The 21160-nt window shown below is 37.5% G+C and overlaps 1 protein-coding gene across 1 annotated transcript in view; it reads left to right on the top strand.

Moving 5' to 3' along the window:
• The window catches only part of GABRB1 (gamma-aminobutyric acid type A receptor subunit beta1), a 431291-nt gene that overhangs the window by 206552 nt on the left and 203579 nt on the right, over positions 1–21160 (top strand). The window contains exon 4 of the mRNA XM_020990626.2: positions 3107–3327. Coding sequence (XP_020846285.1) covers positions 3107–3327 — 221 coding nt within the window. The remainder of the gene's footprint in view (positions 1–3106; positions 3328–21160) is intronic.

Here is a 21160-nt window from a genome sequence, read left to right as displayed (position 1 = left end):
ATGAGGCCCCATTGGGAACTGTGTAAAACAAAGATGGCACAACTGACTTAGAAACTTCCACATCTCTATGGAAAACACAACTGTCTCCAGAGAGAGAAAGGGATTAATGTGATACACAATTTACCCATTTATACATTATTGCATTTTCCCCATTTCACTCTCTTTGTTTGTCTACCACAAAGTTATCATTTTAATTATTACCATTTATTATTACAATATTATTGCTACCATTATAATCCTCTCTATTTCATACTGCTTTATTCCCCCATCACACATTAAAACACTTCTTTACTGTGAAAAATTGGAGAGAAACAATTCACTATTTAGTCTCATTTTGAGGAAATCCTTGTTAGCACTAATGATAATTTAGGCAAGCTAATGGGAATTTAATGCAAGTGCTGAAATTTATACTGCGTTGTTGATTGTGCTGAACACTGAGGCCTGGATTCTAAGGCAAAGCCTAGAGCCAGAAGCTCTAGGCCTTAACACAGCTGTGGCTGTTCTTTCTGGCTCTATTGGAAATGACACAATATTTAGAATGGGTCAGAGAGAATTGGCTTTTTTTTCCACTGTCAACAGAATTATAGAAGACAAGAATTGAAAAGGGACCTCAGAGTGCTCATCTAGTCCAAAATCCATGTGACTACTATTTAATAGTACCTACTATGTGTAAAGCTTTGTGCTAGCCAGTTATTCCCTTGAATTTCTTAATGGGGATACTCTCTCTATTCATGGAGATTATAATCTACCTACACATTATCAGATGGTCTTTATGAGTTGCAGTGACCAAAAAGAAAAGCATCACCTGATGCCTAATCTCTTGGGAATTAGCTTCTTACAACCTACCTAATCCAGCATTTGGATGAGACACATATATAGTTCCTTGCCCAAGGTGTTTCCAGTCTGGTAGGACCTCCCAGGACTTGTGTTTTGCCAACATATCTTTTGACAGCCCAAGGTAATTTGCATGCCAAGATGAGACATCAGGATAGGATTTTGGTTCAGGTTCTAAGTTGGAAATATCCTGACAATAATAGGTATAATAATAGCTGGCATTTATATACCTCTTAAGGATTTACATAGCACATTATTTGTTTTCTCATTGCATCCTCACAACATCACTGGAATGTAGGTGCTACTATTATCCCCATTTTATCAGTGATGAAAATGAAGCTGAGAAGACGTTAAGTGACTTGCCCAGGATCACATAGCTAGTAAAGTCCTAAGGCAGGATTTGAACTCAGGTCTTTCTGATTCAAAGTCCGGAATTCAGAAGTGTTGAACTCTGTCCTACAATCTGTAATAGGTCAGGGATTATGGAGGCTGCTAGGGAAGAATAAGACAACGTAGGGGGTGGGAGTAAGAAAAACATTAAAAATTCTACATTTTGTCCTTTCCTTTTCTGTCCTCTTTCCCTTAGCTACCACTTGTCCCCCTACTACTTCTGGCCCCACTTTGGAGTGGCCCAGGATGGAGGAATATAATCAGGAATTGACTTAGAGAGGAACAGCAGAAAAATACAAATGGGAAATTCCTATGGCCACAGGGAAACTATTATTGGATGGTTACTTTGAGATGCCCACTTGTACATAAAGAACTTGGATAAAAAGCCATGGTTACGTAAATTGAGAATTGCCAGCATCTTTCCTTTTACATGTGCCAATTGTATATGGTTAATTATATAGCCAAGTTTTTATGATGCACTACATCTAGTTTTGACATAATATATTACTCAATTATTCCTCCCTAAACTCAGTTATGTACTGATCCTGACTTCATATCTTATACATTATCAAAGTTTCATGAATCTAGAATAGAAATCCAGATGTGGTCAGAAGAGCTCCATCTATAAAAAGACCCCTTAAAGGAATCGAGGAATGTTTAGCCTAAAGAAGAGAAGGTTGAGAGTGGGGATGAGAGTTGAAAGAGAGGAAGGCATGATAGTTGTCATCGAGTATTTGAAGGACTAGAATATGTAAAAGGAATTAAATTTTTTTTTCTATTTATCCAAGAGAATAGAACTAGGCCCAATAGATAAAAGGTGTAGACAGGCAAATCTATTCATGTCCTAAGGGAAAAAAAACTTACTACCATAAGGAATGGGCTGTCTCTCTAATGTTAGTGGGTTCCCTTTTACTAATAATCTCTGAGTCAAGGCTGAACACACACTTTTCTGGGATATTAGAGGATTGCTGTTCAGATAAAAGCAGATCTGAATGACCTCTGAGGTCCATTCTTAACCCTGGAATTTTATTATGCTTATAATAAAGGTGATAAAATATGACCAATTTGGACATGGTATTATTTGATTGTTTTCCCATTTTCTACTCTAGTTATGTACTTACCTTGACTTTAAACTTTAAAATACCATTTAATGCATTTAAATCTATAGGAGGTAAATATTTCCCTATCCTTTTATGTATGGGATTAATGTGTTTATTCTAGATTATATACCTTAAACATAGGGGAGTAAAAGGGAAGGGGGAGATCTCTACATCTCAGTTTCATATTGTAATTTTTTTTTATAATTTTCTACATGGCTGCACTCTTTTAGATTTCTTCATGGTCTCAAGAACCTCATCATTCTGCAAGATCCTATCAGCCCTAAAACTCACCTTTCCTCAGTACTTCCATAGGAACCTGGAGCTCCTCCCTCCTAATTTGAGACAATTGAGGGTGTGCTGTGGAGAGCTACTTCCAAGTCCTCAATTTAAGAGGGTGTCCAGGGCAGCCATTTCTTCATTTCCCACCTAGATACACTCCTCTGAACTTCATCATGCTGTTTCATTGGGCACCTACCAACACACACTTTTCAGCTTCTTTTTATATATCTTATTTCTCCCACTTCCAACCACAATTAGAGTGTGACCTCCCTGAGGGAAGGGACTATCTTTTGCCTTTCTTTGTAACCCCAGTGCCTACCACAGTACCTGACACATAGTAGGCACTAATAAAATTTTATTGACTAAGTTATTTGAGGGCAGACATTAGTTTTGGATACCAAAATAATGCCAAGAGCAGTTAAGCTCATTTAAAAATTCTCTTTGATTATGATATAAAAAGTCAGTTAAAAAGTTTTCTCTTTTGTTCCCTCTGTTCTTCACAGGACTATACACTTACAATGTATTTTCAGCAGTCATGGAAAGACAAAAGACTGTCTTATTCTGGAATCCCATTAAACCTCACTCTGGACAACAGGGTAGCAGACCAGCTCTGGGTGCCGGACACATACTTCCTGAACGACAAGAAATCTTTTGTGCATGGGGTTACAGTAAAGAATCGGATGATCCGACTGCATCCTGATGGAACAGTTCTTTATGGATTACGGTATGTGACTGCAGCTTTTGTTTTTCCTGTACCTTAAATTTCTTGTACCTTAAAACACATACATTTTGCCTTTTGTGTGGGAGAGAGGGCTATATCTCTTTCCCATGAAAATTCTAATGATGACTAGAAAATCTTAATTGGACAGCTTAAGCTTAATATAGCTGCGCCCATTTTTAACACCCTCCCACACCCCACCAAAGGTAAGTGAACTTTCATTCCGGTATTTACAACAAAGGTTATGTTAAGCAAAACTATCTTTGTCAACTAGATTTCACATCCAGATTGTCCCTGAAGTTTAACTTTTCTTATGAGATTTATCAACCTGATTATCTTGGTGTGGTAAGCTAATTAACTGTGAAAGGGAATTACAGGAGGAAATTGGGAAACATTTTATCAGAAGAGATGAACACTGTTTTGGTGAGTGTGAAGAACACAATAACAATACTGCTTTCAAGACAACCATAGGGTCTAGAGTTTGGAAAGGACACTTTCAATATTTATAACCCCTTTAATTTATAGATGATGAAATTAAGGCCTAGAGAAGTGAATGGAACTTGCCTATGGCCATATTGCTAGTAATTGGTAAAAATCTAGAACACAAATTTCCTGACTCCTAAACCAGTATTTGGGATGATAGGATCATAAATTGCTAGGGCTAGAAGGAACTTTAAAAATCATTTAGCTTATACATCCCATTTCCTAGGTGAGAAAACTGAAGTTGAGGAGAAAGTGACTTGCCCAAAGTAAAACAAATAATAACAGAACCATGTGACTCATAGTTCAGTGCTCTTTCTTTTTACCATTCTGCATCCCTAAGAATGAATAGACACAAGAAAGTTGAGTTTTAATCTCTGAATGTTCCATTATATTCTAATTTATAGTCTAATTTAAGGAATTATTCTCACACTCTGCCCCAGGAATTACCAAATCTGGACAAATGTGACAAATTTTACATGGGATCAAACTGATACAACCATAATTCACCAGTAGTTAACAAATTAGCAAATTGTATCTCTTCTACATCTCTCTGATATTTTGATGAATGAATTCTTTCACTGATGTGGGCAATCCTTCCTAATGGTACATATGGAAACTCATCCATGCCTTCTTGTCCATGTCTTTCATAAATTTTCTAGACTCAAGTCAGTGAGCATTTAAGTGCTTGCTACATGCTAGTCATTGGGCTAAGATCTGGGAATACAAATACAAATAGAAAGTCAGTCCCTGTCCTCAAAGAGCTTACATTCTAATGACAGAAATAATCACAAAAAAGGGAGCTGAAAATGGAAGCAAGAAAAGAGAACTCAAGTTGGGGCATGGTGGAGAAAGTACCAGATTATGGTAGAGAAAATCCAGTAGCCCAAAAAGGTTGTCGTTCTTCATCCTTCGTACTTGAAGAGGACAAGTGACATCATGATGTTGGGGTCAAGGTACAGTGTGTTTGACTGTGGCTGATAAGTCTAATACAAGTTCACAAGGCACTACCACAGGTTGGACACAAATAGTCCATTTGAACATTTGGGATGGAGATGTCTCTAGATTTGCCCATCTCACATTTTCCTTTGTACTACTGTGATTCTGCTTTCCTGATGGAACACACAGTGCCTTCTTTGGTGTGAACACACGATAAAGATATGCCTGACCTGGATGTTTAACTTAAAATGGAGGCTGTGAAAGGAGCCCACCAAACAGTGGAAAGAGCAACACATTGAAGATTATATGCCCAATGCACTGGAGGCCTTCCTCTGGGTCTTTTGATATTTCTTCGGGACTCATACAGCATTCAAGTTATCCATTCATCATTCTTGCCATGTGACTAGTCCAGTTCATTCTTTTATCATATTTTTCTTTCATGATGAATTTTATTCTACTTCTTGTGCGCAAGTTATCTTTGGTTATGTGCTAGCATCTATTTATATCCACTGTAACTCCTCATTTGTAAAATTAGGATAGTAAACTAGATGACTTTTTAAAAAACCCTGAAATTCTGCATCTATGATCTTATAGTTTAGCGTGATGGTGTGATAAATAATCTTTATTTTTATTCTTTTGTTACCCTAGGCTAATTGAAAGAGTGCTTAATGTAATTGGTTATGTTAAAAATCTTAAAAAGATCATGACATAAAAAACAATTTGAGAATAGAAGTGTCCAGTCAAACACAATCTACTAATGCTCTAATCAATAAAGGACATTAGCCAGGGTATGCATATAATTCATTGGTCATTATTTTTCTGTGTATGAAACCCTTGTGCCAAACAACCAGCAAAATAAACATCCTAGTTATGCTTTTATTTATTTGTAAATTTCTATCTATGTGAACGCACACACTTGTAGCTTGGGAAGGTCTACAATTCTGCTGAATATCCTGGTAAGATAACACTAACTTTTCTGCTTATACTGATTAAGATGCAACCAAAAGCTCATAAACCAAAGACTATTTTACATTCAATCAGGGAAATGCACACTCCAGAGTCCAAAAGTTTGGTATCATGAACATTTCTCATCAACATTGAAATTTCCTGCATGGGGACTATGATATAAATCTGAACCCCAGGCTAATAGAGCTTCTCCATCAAAGTCAACTGCATGGCTCCTGCTGGTTTGAATTCAGTCAGTAGGATTGATCTAACAATGTCTGTGGCATCATTCTCTTCTTCTTTTTGGGGGGGGCAGTTGGGGTTAAGTGACTTGCCCAGGGTCACACAGCTAGTAAGTGTTAAGTGTTTAGTCTGAGTCCAGATTTGAACTCAGGTCCTCCTGACTTCAGGGCCGGTGCTGTATCCACTGCTCCACCTAGCTGCCCCTAGCATCATTCTCTTCTGATGGAAGTGTTGTAGATAAATCTGGATGCAAGAGTTGTGGGATCTCCACGAGTCATTGCACAGCTCAAACCTGCTATCTATATGTTCTATATCCTACTGTATATCCCTTGGCCTGGTGATGTCTCCAGGCTACTTTGTGAAGCTCATATCTCATAAATGCATAAATTTGTCAAAGCTGAGAGACTTTAGTGTTCTTCTATTCTGAGCTCCTCACTGTACAAATAAGGAAACTGAGATAAAAATGGTTGTATGAAAGTTACTCAGATTAGGTAGTAGCAGTACAGAGACTAAAACCCCAATCACCTGAGTCTCAAAACCTTCATCTCATCACAACACTGCTCACTTTTCTTCATAGGCCTTAAATAATAAGAGAAACTGGGTGTTTTCCACCTAACGTTGCCAAAGGCTTATGCTTTTAGCTGAGGTTAATCATTTATACCCCGCTACTGGAATGGAAGTAGTATGCCTTAATGGAAATAGCATGGGATTTGGGTTTGAATCCTGCCTCTGCTACTTTCAACCTCTGTGACCTTAAACACGTCATTCAACTTTCTAAGTCCTAGTTTTCTCATCTGTAAAACCTCTGAACAATGGGAAGACCAATAGGATTTTCCTAATGTACTTGAAAGCTATTTTGGTCAGGTAGTACATAAGCATTAGTATATGATGTCAGACTAAATTAAATTTTTGCTGTTTTCAAATTCAGTAAGAACAGTGACACATTTACTGATATTCGTCCAGAATGTAATAAATGCATCAATAATATTATAATATTACAATAAATGTAATAAACTATTTCAAAATTCCCTCATAATTGTAAATCCATGATTCTTCTTGACATTCTCCTCTTCCATTGTAGTTAAATTACTCTCTACTTGTTTCACCACATACAGAGGTCATGGGGTAAGTCCCATGTGTTTTCCACATAAACAGATATACCCATTCTCCCCTGACATTTGCTAGGCTGTCTTGGTTATTCACTCAGTCTCTTTCCACATAGGGTGAACAATACCTCATAACGGGATTCTTCCAATCTTCCTTTCTCTTTCCCAATGGTACTGAGTATTGCTTCCCAAATGAATCACTTGATAGTTTTTAGAAATGTGTTAGTCACTTCAATTGTTCCTTCCCTCCCACCGACATATTCCAACAATGTGGTGTTCTCTCTTTGTGTCTGTCTCTCCATTCCCCCTCCCTTCCCCTCGCCTAGTTTCCCCTCCTATGCTCCCCTCCTCTCATCAAGAAAGTACTAGGACTACATAAACAAATGACCCGGATATATTAATAACAAATACTTAAGAGGGTGAAACTATCTTAGTTGGAACTATATTCCAAGACTACTCCAAGGGCTGTGCATTTAGAAGGCCAATGTTCTTTTAGATATGTGGCATTTGAAAAGACCAGGGCTCGGAGAAATAGGGTTACATTTGTTAACCAGTGACTGTTTAGAATAATGCTAGAAGGACATTCTGTATGTCAGGACAAAGACATTTCATTTCCTAAGATGTAACATTTGCTAGCTTTGCAAACAGTACAATAGGCTATTACTTCTTAGGGATGTTTTTGAAAATTGCTTTATATGACCATCACTAAGTTCATGAAGTGTGAGCCATTCATAATAGCATTTTTCATAAGGGAATTTAAGTTTATAGCTCTACTTTAGCCAAAGGCCACCAAGTCAATGAAACTGATCATTCTGTCCCTTCTTGTAAATCCAACCTATTCCTATTTAGGAATAAGGCCATATAATTATGTCTCTCTGAACAATGGATAGACCAATAGGATTTTCCTAATGTACTTGAAAGCTATTTTGGCCATATGCATTAGCATATGGTGTCAGACTAAATTAAATTTTTGCTGTTTTCAAATTCAGTAAGACCAGTGACACATTTACTTATATTAATCCAGAAGAATGGAGCCAATAGCTTTTAATCTTGTGAATTATATCTAATTTAATTACATAGGCAAGAAGTGATGTGTTATTCCCACGTACTTCCTTGTAAAAATAATTACTTTTCAGTATGATGCTTAGTGAAGACTGGGACTCTAATCTGGACCAGGTACTGAGAAGAAAAAGTCTCAGGCAGAAGAGGTTCTTTCCCACAATGGTGAACAGTAGTGTTTCTCTTGCTACTGCCATCAATACTGCCTTGCTACAACAAGGCAGCCAGAGAGCTCAATCTTGGAATGATTACATATGTTGGAGCCTTCAATTGGATTTATTAGCAAAACAAAATTAAGAAGTTCCCTATTTTCCACATAAATAGGAAAGAAAATAGAGATTTTCCCATGTTAAATGCATTTCTTTTCCTCAGGGATTGTAACTGTTAATTTCATTTGCATAGTGTCTTTCTTTCAAAGCATTTAAGGTATGTCACCCACAGGATTCTTAGCATCCTTAAGCTAGTAGGAGGCTGGTGGACTTATATGTAGTCAGTAAAATACTGTCAAAAAAAATACTTTCTAGGGGTAATTTGTCAGTGACTTCTTCAGTTTCCCCATTACTTTTTCTCCTTCTCTTTTTGACCTGTCACTCCTTCCTCCCTTACACATTATAATGATTTTTCCCCTTCTCTCATCCTCACACCAGAGCAGAGTCCTAGGCAAAATAATCTTGAGGGACTTTTGGAAGCTTTAACAGTGGATAATATAACCTTTTAGCCTGTCATTATTTTTTGTAGTATTGTATGACCTTCATAATCAAAATGTTTGAGGTTTTCTTTTTTTTTCATCTCACCCATGCTGGACTTTCAGTGGTTAACAGAATCTTTAACCTACTGCATTTCCAGTTTGTGATAGTTTTCTTCTCTTTAATTAGCCTATTATGCCCACTGTTCCTGGAAGTTCGCCATCTTCATGACAGTCTTGATGCAGACACCCCATTGGCTTTAACCCTACTACTGCTCAGAACTCCTGAATTGTAAAAATCAACCAGCCTGAGGCTGGTTGTACCACTATACCCAACCAAAATATTCATTCTTATACTCAAATAAATTCAATCAAATAAACATTTTTAAACATCTACTATAGACGTTACTATACTGGAGAGAGAGAGAGAAAGAGAGAGAGACAGAGACAGAGACAGAGACAGAGATTAGTATAGACATCTACTAAATAGATATTAGGACATAGACAAAATTGAGAAGCAGTCCCCATAGTAGTTGATATTCTACTGGGGCATGTAACAAGGAAATAGACAAGTAAATAATTTGAGAAGGGAAGGAAGAGAGAAGGAGGGGGGGGAGAGGAAGAAGGAGGAGGAGGAGGAGGAAGAGGAGGAAGTGAAGGAAGAGCTGGAGGGAGGGAGGGAAGGAGGGGAGGGGAAGATGGAGAGACAGACACAGACAGAGAGAGAGCACCTAGACCATTAGGGGGATCAAGAAAGATTTCTGGTTGGCAGTGGCACCTGATCTGAGCCTCAAAGAAAATGAAAGACTGAAGCATTGCTGAAGAGGGAGTACTTTTCAGATGCAGGAGACAGCTGGTGCAAATACACAGAGGCAGGAGATACTGAGTTCAGAAAACAACAAAATTCTCAGGGAATGAATCATGTGTGAAGTGGAGAAATACAAAATAAGTCTGGAGATGGCCAGCTTATAAAAGTCTTTAAATATGAAAGAACTTTATAGATTAACCTGGAGGCAAAAGGGAGCTACTGGCAATTTTTAAACTGGAGAGTGATATGATCAGACCTGTGGTATAGGAAGATTATTTTGATAACTCTATGGAGACTGGAATTAGGGATTCTAACTGGAGGATTACACACTAGTGTGGATAAGAGGTGAAGAGGACCTAAGCTAAGGTGGTAGTTATGTGAATCCAAAGAAGGGAGCCAATGTTGCGAAGGGAGCATTGAAGTTGATATGACCACTTGCTATGGAGGTTGAATCACTTCGACTTGGCACTTAATGAGGATATATGGGATGAAGAATGGTGAGAACTCAAATGTGATTCTGAAGTGAGAACCTGGGTAATGGGAAGAATGGAAGTTTTGACTAAAAAAAGGAAGTTTTGGAAGACAGTTTGATTTGAGGGTTCAGCTGTGTGACCCAGCACAAGTCACTTAATCCCAATTGCCCCCAAAAAAAGAAAAAAGAAAAGAAAAGAAAGAAAAAGTAGCAGAGGTCAAGAAAGGTGAGGACTCAGAAAAGGCTATTAGATTTAAGCAATTAAAAGATGATTGGTGACCTTGGAGAGAGCAGTTTCAATTGCATGATTGGGTCATAAGCCAACTCACAAAGGCTTGAGAAGATAAGGATATCAGAGGCTTTGGGTGAAGGCAACTTTTTCTATGAGTTTGGCAATAAAAGGAGAGATGTAGGGCAATAGCTTAATATGATGGCAGAATCAAGTGAAGGTTTTTCTAAAAATGAGGGACAATTCTGTGTGTGTGTGTGTGTGTGTGTGTGTGTGTGTGTGTGTGTGCGTGCACGTAACCAGAGTGTAGCCACAAGCCCTGTAAATAAAGAGGAATTGAAGATGTGAAAAGGATGATTTAAATCTTGACTGCTTTAAGTTCATTTCCTTCTACAAACATGAAGAATAGTTGATTATCCCCTTCATTAAAAATATGTATGTATAAGCAATAATAGTTCAACTTTTCTTTAAATTAACCCATTCTAATTCCTTGAACCTTTCTCATCTGACCTATCCCTGTAATACAGCAATTTCACATACTATTAAAATGTGATGATCAAAACAAGATACATTTTCCTCTGTGTCAAATGAAAGGTATAGTGTGGTAGCATTGCTTTCTGACCTTTGCACACAAAAGTTCCTCAGTTCCCTAACATGTCATTGAAGTTGATATCTCATATGAAAAGGGATGCAGAATCAGACTCGTTCCTTCCTTTTACTACATAAAGTGTATTGTGCACATATATAATTATATGCATGTATGTGTATGCACATGTATACATAATATATGTATATACATGCACCCATACATATAGCACTGCAGTCTACTATTCTTTTTCAGTAAGAATTGGATGCAAAAGCTGACCATGACACTAAAATTTTTATTTAGTTAGATTAAGACATTTCAAGGGTGAAGACAATTGAGTACTTTTGCTTGTTAAGATTTGTTCTACAGTCTACAGACAGACAGATCTGTTAAAAATAGACTTCTCCATGAACAGTAATTTCATCTATAATTTTCATTATAGAAATGGAAATGATTACAGATGGATGCAGAACATACCTTGGTTAACCTCCACCAGACTGGTGAAATATTAACAGCTCAGCATTGATTTGCACTACGTTTTTTAAAGTATTGTTAGTTCCAGCTTAAGGTAGAATGAATAGAAGAGTCAATGACTGTGATCCAGAGACAATTTATTTTTATATTCTTTAACTTTATAGTGTGATATATGTGTTACGTATACATGCTTATATCAACTTGTCAGGGTTCATTTAATTTTTTCTACCCATATCCTCAGTGCTTAGAATGGTGCCTGCCAAATAGTAGGTCCATAATAAATACTCATTGATTGAAGAGCAAAGTCAGTTTCCAATCTTTTTTCTAAATGGTATTGATTTGTTTTGTTTTTACATTACATTGACAGATTATTCCCATTTCATGACAGGTCTCTTTAGCAAAGGAATTATGTAAAATTAATAATTACAGTGACTTCATCTAAAAGTGCACACAGCATTCTACATCTGTAGCACTCTTCTATTTTTTTAAGTTAACAGAAATCTATTTTCTTTCCATCCCATCCCCACCCCATTGAAAAAGAAAAGAAAATCCCTTGTAACAAAAGCATAGTCAAGCAAGATAAATTCCCTTGTTAGCTGCATACTAACATAAATATATGTATATATAATATACAAATATGAATGTATGTATGTATGTATGTATGTATGTATGTATGTATGTATGCATATACATACTACCATCCATGGCAGAGAGGTGAAGAATTTAGTGTGTAAAAATGATATGTGTGTGTGTATAATTTTCTACCCTAAATCCTTCACCTCTCTGCCATGGATGATAGCATATTTCATCATTGTTCCTCTAGAATAAAGAATGGTTATCACATTGATATTTAAAAGAGATCAAAGAGAGAAGAAAAAGTCTTACCTGTACAAAAATAGCAGCTTTTTTTATGGAACAAAAAAACGTGGAAACTAAGGGAACCCCCATCAATTGATGAATGGCTCAGCAAGTTATGGTTTATGGATGTGACGGTATTCACTATTGTGCTCCAGAAATAATGAAGTAGGTTATTTCAAAAAGACATAGAGGAGGGACAGCTAGGTGGTGCAGTGGATAGAGCACCAGCCCTGAAGGACCTGAGTTCAAATCTGGCCTCAGATACTTGATACTTAACTAGCCGTGTGACTCTGGGTAAATCGCTTAACCCCGATTGCCTAGGGGAAAAAAAAAAAGATGAGAGGATTCTGAGAAGATGGCCCAGTAGGTTGGAAAACTTTCAGCTCTCCAAATTTCCTCCACAAGAAAAAGAGAACTCAGGGCAGCAGAAATAAACACTGGTTAAAGCAGTTATCTTCCTAAGATAACTTGAGAAAACCCCAGGAAAAGACTTGACCTCAAGGGGTGGAGGTTTGGCCAATAAAGTGCAAACCCTCCAGGCCAAACTCTGCAGAATCAACAAACAAGCCCTGGGTTTAGCTGAGTTGGGAGGCAGCCTCAGCCTTAGAAAATTTCATCTTGCAGACCCTGTGGGAGTCTGACAGCTAAGTAGAAGACTGAAGGACCTTCCATGCTCCAGAGACACCAAACACAGCTATACTGCCCAGACACTTCCTGGGATGTGGCTTTGGGGAGAAGGAACTAGCGCACACCTGGAGAGTGCAGTAGTGAGGGGCAGGGACCCTGCTGGCTGTGGGCTCTTGCAGGAGGAGAGTCTTGTCCCTGGTTTCAGTTCCAGGGAAGAGAAGACAGTTGTAGTATGTAGCCACAGAAGGGACCCCAGGGAGCAAGGTCATTTGCAGGACAGTGTGACTGGGGGCCTTAGCCATGGCTTAGGAGTGGAGAGGAGAGCCCAAGGTTGGGCCCCAAGACATACCTCAGAAAATAACAGTAAGAAGGACCTGAGACAAAACCCCCAGAACTTAAGGGAAATTTTGACATATAACAGCCAGGAGAAATATAAGGTAATCATTAAAGACCAATTATAAGGGACTCAATGAGGTCAAATTGTTTACTTAGTATATGTGAAAATACTAGCAATACTCATATGGTTGTCATTATTATTTGGGTAGTTTGAAAGAAAGGTTTGGGCTGACCTGGGTATGATGGGGTGATTCTAAAAAATAAAAACATATAAAGAGAGATAAAAATCTCATACAAATGCGGCATAAAAGGAAAAATTGATACAGAAGAAGATAGTAGGGGGGAGGGCAGCTAGTGCTGGAATCTTGCTGCCATCAGGAATGGGTTAAAGAAGGATGTGTGTGTGTGTGTGTGTGTGTGTGTGTGTGTGTGTGTGTGTGTGTGTGTTCTAAATTCAGAAAGAAATAAGAAGGCAAGGGGATAGGGTGGGGGGGAGAGGATAAGGGAGGAACTTTTTAGAGGGGTAGGTGGGTTAAGGAATAGGAAGGCAAGATAGCATGTAGAAGTAAAGCAGAGGAGTGAGGAGAGATAGGGTAAATAGGGTGAGAAGGATAGTAAGGAAAAATAGGAAGGAGGAAAATGCACAACAAGTAATTATAACTTAGAATGTGAATGGGACAAATTTACCCATAAAATGAAGATGGATAGCAGACTAAAAATTTGAATTCAAACAATATGGTGCTTTCAGGAAACATAAAAATGAGAGATACACACAAAGATGAAATAAAGGGCAAGAGTAGAATTTATTATATAAAAAAGTAGAGATAGTAATCATGATCTCAAAGTTAAAATAAATTTAATCAAAAGTGAAAAATAGAGAAACTACACTCTGTGTCAGCAATATTATTCAGTATTTTTTAAACCATTTAAAATACCTAGACAATATGAAATACCTTAGCATATACTGCCAAAAGAGACACAGGAACTATCTGAACATAAACATAAAATAATTTTTGTAAAAATAAACTCAAATCTAAATAATTGAAGTAATATTTATTGCTCATGGGTAGGCAAAACAAATTTTATTTTTAAAATGCAGTTTTACATAACTAATCTATTTATTCAATGTCATCCCAATTAAAAATTATTTTACTGAGTTAGAAAAAATAATAAAGTTCATTTGGAAGAACAAAAGGTCAAGAACTTTAAAAAAAACAGGAGAAAAAGATGTAAAGGAAGTAGATTCAGCAGTATCAAACCTTAAACTGTATTATAAGGGAGAGCATTGTTAAAGTGTAAAAAGAATAATTTTGATTATTTTAAATTAAAATATTCTCATATAAATAAGACCTATGTAGCCAAGAATAGGAGAAATACAGAAAACTGGGGAAAAAACTTTCATAGACAATCTCTCGGATAGAATGTGTTGGGTTGGAATATTGCTGTGGTGTAGGAAATGATGAGCTGGTTAATTTAAAAAAACATGGAAATACTTGGACCTATAAAGGGAGGTGCTATCCACCTTCAGAGAAACAGATGACAGGTGGAAATAAGCATAGTACAGTCTTGCATGTATGTGTATGAGTGTATATGTGTATATACGTGTATGTTTATAGATACCTATGTAGATACATGTATGTATACATATATACACACATACATATGTGTGTGTATATCCATGCTTAATTGTAGCTGTCTTTAGGGTTGGGAAGGGGATAAGGAAGGGGAAAAAATAAAGTTAAAAGTGCACAGCAGAGGGCAAAAGAAAACCAACAAGGAAGCAAAGAAAAGCTGGGCAGCTCTGAAAACAATCTGTAGTATTTATTATTTAGATTTTCTTGAAATGGAAATTTATTGCTCTATATTGAATATTCTCTTATGGTCTGCTGTGTAGATAGCAATGGTTTTTTTTCCTTCCTTTTCTCATTTTGCATTTAAGTTTAAAATTCAAAAATTTACCCAAAAAAAAAGACATAGAAAGACTTGTATGAACTGATGCAAAGTAAATGGAGCAGAACCAGGAGAAAAATTTGCACTCTAACATCAATATAATAAAAATGAACAATTTTGAGAAATTTTACCAACTTGATGAAGAAATAGAAATGAGCAGAACAAGAACAATTTATTCAATAATAACAACACTATATAAACAAACAGCTTTGAAAGCCTTAAGAACAGCTTCTCATCTGAGGAAAACAAACATGTTCAATCCTAACCACTGTTTCATTGTCTAATATATCTTGAAAAGGCCTTGTTGGTGGTGTTTATTTTACATGCATGAAAGTGTTCTACAATGGATTGAACATGTGAACATTGGATATCTCTATTGTCCCTGTAAGAAAGCTTCTGTTTCATGCCATTCCTTAGAGGGCCGTTCTCACTTGGTCAATAACTGAATCCAAAGAGCAAAGCAAGGTGGTGAGTGGAAGCCATTATCTAGATAATTCTGAATTAAATAGAAAAGCTTGCTGTTGTTTTCCTTTTTTAATTAAAATTTAGATTTGATTCAATAAAATTCAACTAACAATTAGTAGCATCTACTCTGGGTTAGGTACTAGATATTGGGAAAATAAAAAGACTAAACAAGAGAGGGAAAGGGAGAGGGGAGGACAGGCAATGGAGAGAGAGACAGAGATAGAGAGAATGAGAATGAGAACATGGCAATGAGGAAGATGCCACCCCACTTCAATGCTACTGCATAGGTAAGTGTATAGAGGGTGTTGACAAGTTGGTTCCCTCCTGATGGTCATGCCCCCCATATGTATATATTTGTATGCATATATATGTATATATGTGTGTATGCAGATATAAAGCAAATATGTAAATATACATATGCCTACATACACATATTTATTCACTTCTAAAAGTCTCCATGTTCTTGGGCTTAACATTTGGTGGTTTTGACTGAATCTGGGGTCCTGCTCTGCCCACAAATTAGGCAAGTGAAACTGATAATATATCAGGAATACTGTTAAATGTTAATCAAAATAGAATACAATAAGTAGGTAAGAAAGGTGTGAGCAAAATTTTATGTGAAGTCAAAGAGGGGAATGAATGAATAAAGCATTTATTAATGCTTACTATGTGCTAAGTATTGGGCATATAAATAGGAAAGGAAGGCAGTCCCTGCTCTCAGGGGGCTCACGCTCTTAACGGAGGAGACAATATTTCAGCAGCAAGTCAGATGGAGAGATTTCATGGTCATTGCGGTACAGAAGCAAAGCAGATTTTTTTTTCCTTTTTTTAAAATGTCATTTTTGCTTCTGATTGAAGTTCAGTTGAACTATTTGAGAGTGCCAAGGACTTTGGTCTGAAGAACTTAGTTTTCTGCTTGGATCTTCAATAGATGTGGCTTGTAGCACCTACAGGGGCAGTAGTCAGGCTGCAGCCTCCATGAGAGCTGTTCACAGGGTGATGGCTGTGGGCAGTGGGCTAGAAGCATTGCTGTTGCAAAGGCTCTTATGTGCAGATTCTTGGGCTGTCTCCGTTGAGGTATGAGGGGAGATGATGGTAACTTTATTTGCCTGGCACATATGGCCTCCCATTTCTTCCTCAGGATGTCTCACTACTTCAGCTAAGCTGCCTTGCCTGCTCTGTGAGTGGTGATTAGTTGGAATTTGGTGGGGATGACTGGGCCCTCCTCCACAGGAGTTGCTTCCCTGATGATGGCTGTGAAGGCTGGATTGGAAGCAAGACTTGTGATCTGTTACTGATACTGCCACTCTCATGACGCCTGTGCTAATTTTCCTATTGGTCTCAGTCAGCATTTACTACAAGTGATGATGAGGAAGATGAGCCATTCACAATTCTACAAATATCAACTGGGTACCTATTGTTTTCAAGGTACAGCTATTACTGATTGGTGAAGGAGATGGTGGTACAGATCAAGAAAGATGTCCAAGAGGAAGTGGCATTTTAGTTGAACTTGAAGAGATGAACAAGAATTCAGCAGAATGAGATATGTAGGAAAAACATTCCAAACCTAGGAACAATGTAAACAAAGACACAGATAGGTGGGAAAGTGAAGGACATATTAAGAGCATAGCAGTGTGGAGGGCAAGGTAATGAGGTTAGCTTAGTTTGACTAGCTGGTGTATACCTAAGAGAGGAGCAATACTTGATAAGGTAAGGTAATGCCTTCCTGTGGACAGCCTCCATACCAAGATTAGAATTTTTATCTTAACTCAGGAGGCAATAAGGAACCTTGAGCAGGGAAGAGAGACATGATCCAATCTATGCATTAGGAAGATTACTCTGGGGACTGACTGCATATATGAAGGATGCATTGGGAATGACGAGGGAATAGAAATGAGTTGCACCTCTCTTAGGTACACACCACATAGTATTTTCTTTTATAATTCTTTATTTTTCATATCTCCCTAGTAAAGATTTGAGAGCAAAGACCTGTCATAGATAACATTCCCCCCACAACAGAATGTAGTACCTAACATATTGTTTGAATGCTATTAAAATAATCTAGATGAGTAGCATAGCATAGTAGTCTATGATGGTAGCAAAGAGAAGAAGAAAATGGCAGACATAAAAGGTACTTCAGAGTTTGACAGAATTTGTAACCAATTCAGATATGAGAAGTGGTCAATGGTGACACCACTGAGTGAACTGGAGAGGTTAGGGGATGGTGCCACTGAAAGAAATCATAAACTGAAATGGAGACAGGATTTGGAGAAAAGAAAACAAGCTACATATCAGACCCAGTGAGTCTGAGGTGGCAGGGGACACACAGGTGGAGCTGTCTCTATGATTCAGATTAGCCGTCTCTATAGATCGAACTTCCTGGAAAATTGTTCACATCCCCACATGATTTTTCCTGTGTACATAGATGCAACCAGTGACTTCCTTCGGAATGTTCAGCAAAAAATAAATAAATAAAAAGGGGTCAGACAGACGTCCCTAGGTTCACGATTAGGTATTCAGTGCAAAATGTCAAATGGATTACAGAAAACAAACATGTGGCTGAGGTAGAGTTTGTAGATTATGACTTGCTGATATTGACAAGTACAGCCTGTTAAATTTAACCTGTTGCTTTAAATGGAAGGAAGAGAAAATGGGTTAGCCATCAAGAAAGCAGCTTGCTTGCTTTCCAGGAGAGTAATTTTTCACAACCTGCTGAAGGGTACCTCTTTGTTATTCTTCTCTCAACAGGTAACTTTCCTTTGGAAATTATTTTTATGGAGTTTAGAGAGAGCTATTTGAAACGTTCTCATGGAAAGTGGGTGCTATTTTTTAGCTCCTAAGCTTTTGTAAGAAAAACATCCCTTTCACCATTTGTTTACATATGGAAACATTTACAATGAACTGGTGTTTAGATATCCTTTCATCGATTCAGGTGTCATATGCCAGTCAACTGCGGAAGATTTCTCACAACTAAATGATTAGTTTAAGCAATTATGGATTTGCCACAACATTGTATATCATCTTTTACATCTATTTAGCAGACGTACTCTTTAACCGAAATGGAAAAATCTTTACATTTGCAGTCAGAAGACCAGGGTACAAATCCTGCCTCAACTGGACAAGTCACTTAACCTCTCTAACCCTCAGTTTCCTCAATTATAAAATGGGGATATTAACACCTATCCTGCATGCTTCTAGGGATTTTGAGAATAGAATGTTATAACACATAAAGCCCTTTCTAAACTGCCAAAGGTTATATAAATATCAGCTATTGTTATTAAATCTGCACGAGAAAAGACTAGACAAAGAAAAATATATACAAAGAAATGTTTCCCTCATCTCTAAGTTGTGTAGTTTACTGTTTGTCTTTTTTGTGGAAAAATACCAAATGTAAGACATCAGGAAGCATTTGGATTATGAAAAAAAAATCTTCCCACACATCTCAGAGAGATGTTATGACCTATAGAGTTCAGTTTTATTATTTAAAATGGTCCATCTGTCTAGTACTTTCTAAGAAGATATATATTGCATTTATAAGTTTCAAAAATAACTTTCTCCTACTGTTTACTCAACTCAATCCCCTAAATAATCCCTATTTTCATGAAAATAGTCCCCACTTTTTTTTTCACACCTTGAAGGGCCAGTCAACAAACATTTATTAATCAATCAGTGAGCATGTATTAAGTGCCAGCTATGTGCCAGGCACTGTGTATGGTGCTGGATCAAGAGAAGAATAAATTCCATTCACTCCCTTTTATATTTCTAGACTGATCTTATGTTATTCCCTGTCACGCATACTGTGGTCCATCCAGACAGTCTAGCTTCATATTCCTTCTTTTTGTGTTCCTTGTAAATGACTTCCCATGTTACACCTTTTCGCCATATGTAGGCTATTGGTCTCAAAGTGGACACTTCATCCGAGGAGGTGCTTGTGCACAAAGGATGCAAAGAATAAACAGGAGTAGTCCCTAATCCGGAAAAGCTCATATTCTAAGAGGGGAGACAGAGATGTACCTATATGTGCACCTGTAATGTACCAAGAAATAGGTACAGAAAAGAAGCATTAAGCAACCTTAAGGTGGGTTGGGGGAGGCACTAGCAGTAGTAGAACTGAAAAAGGCCCGCAGAATGTGGCGTTTGAGTTGAATCCCGAAGTAAGCTATGGATTGTAAGAAGTAAGCATAAAGGCAGAGTCTTCTGGGCATGGGAGGCAGTCGGTACAAAAGTACCAAGATGGGTGAAGAAGCATCATATGAGAGGCAGTAGGTAGGCCTGTATGCCTGGACCATAGAGTGTAAAAAATGAAGTAATATGGAAAATGATAGAAAGATAGAAAGGGTCAGTTGTAAAGAGCCAATCGAAGGTGTTTACATTTGATCCTAGAGGTAATGGAGAGCCTCTGGATTTTACCAAGTGGGAAAGGGTGACATGGTCAGAATTACACTTTAAGGAAATGACTTGGCAGCTAGGTGGTGCAGTGGATAGAGCACCAGCCCTGAAGTCAGGAGGACCTGAGTTCAAATCCAGCCTCAGACCAAACACTTGACACTTACTAGCTGTGTGACCCTGGGCAAGTCACTTAACTGCCAATTGCTTTGAGAAAAAAAAAAGAAAGAAAGAAAGGAAATGACCTTGTTAGCTGTGTAAACAAAATCATTTGTTTTGAATTCTTTCAACCCATGGTTTTAAATTCTTATTTTCTGCCTATCACATAATCCTTCAATACAGTCTTCCTCTGCTGGCTTGTTATGGTGTTAGAGGTTATGTATGCCAGTGGAGAGCAAGCTCTGCAGGCACCTATAAAACCATAAAGAGCTTGAATGTGAGCCTGGCGATGGACCCGTCCATGGCTCAGACTAGCCAAGTTCAAAGAGACTTATTATGGAAATGATGAGCACAACAAGGTGATGATTTATTTCAGCCACAGCAACTCATGAAACCACCTACTAGAGAATAAATAGGTTGCAATATGGTTCAACAGAGGGTGTTACTCACACCACTGAAATCACATATCCTTGATTTATAAAGGATTGTCAGAGTGTCAGAATAAGTAGCCTACTCAGAGTTAGCACAATGGACTTTCAGGAAACATTGCTGAATTAATAAACACAAAAGTAACTGTCAAAAGCATCGATATATTTTTAAGTAGATAGTAAGCAGAGCTTCCAAAAGGCTCTATCATTCATAGATAGATAGATAGATAGATAGATAGATAGATAGACAGCCAGAGAGATACACACAAATATATACATATATACACATGGATATACATATATAATAAATTAGTAACCTTAGCTAAATCATATTTTGTATAAATAATGGCATTGTGATTAGCTTATTTATGTCTCTATGTAGTCACACTTTGTAGAGCATAAAACTGGAATGGGCCTTAGATCATCTAGTACATTTTTACAGATGAGGAAACTATGGCCCAGAGAGGCTAAAAAGTGCCAGGACAAGGAGTAGAATTTGAATTATTTTAATAGGAATGCTATTATTTAATAATTAGTGCATTTATGCAGCACTTATTGGTTTAAAAAGCATTTTGTCACAACAACCTTCTAAGATACATAATGC

Source organism: Phascolarctos cinereus, unplaced genomic scaffold (genome assembly GCF_003287225.1).
Source record: "Phascolarctos cinereus isolate Bilbo 61053 unplaced genomic scaffold, phaCin_HiC Scaffold_9;HRSCAF=440, whole genome shotgun sequence".
In the NCBI taxonomy this organism is placed as follows: Eukaryota; Metazoa; Chordata; class Mammalia; order Diprotodontia; family Phascolarctidae; genus Phascolarctos; species Phascolarctos cinereus.
Note: the sequence above shows the minus strand (reverse complement) of the source record. Positions and strands in the feature narration are given on the sequence as shown.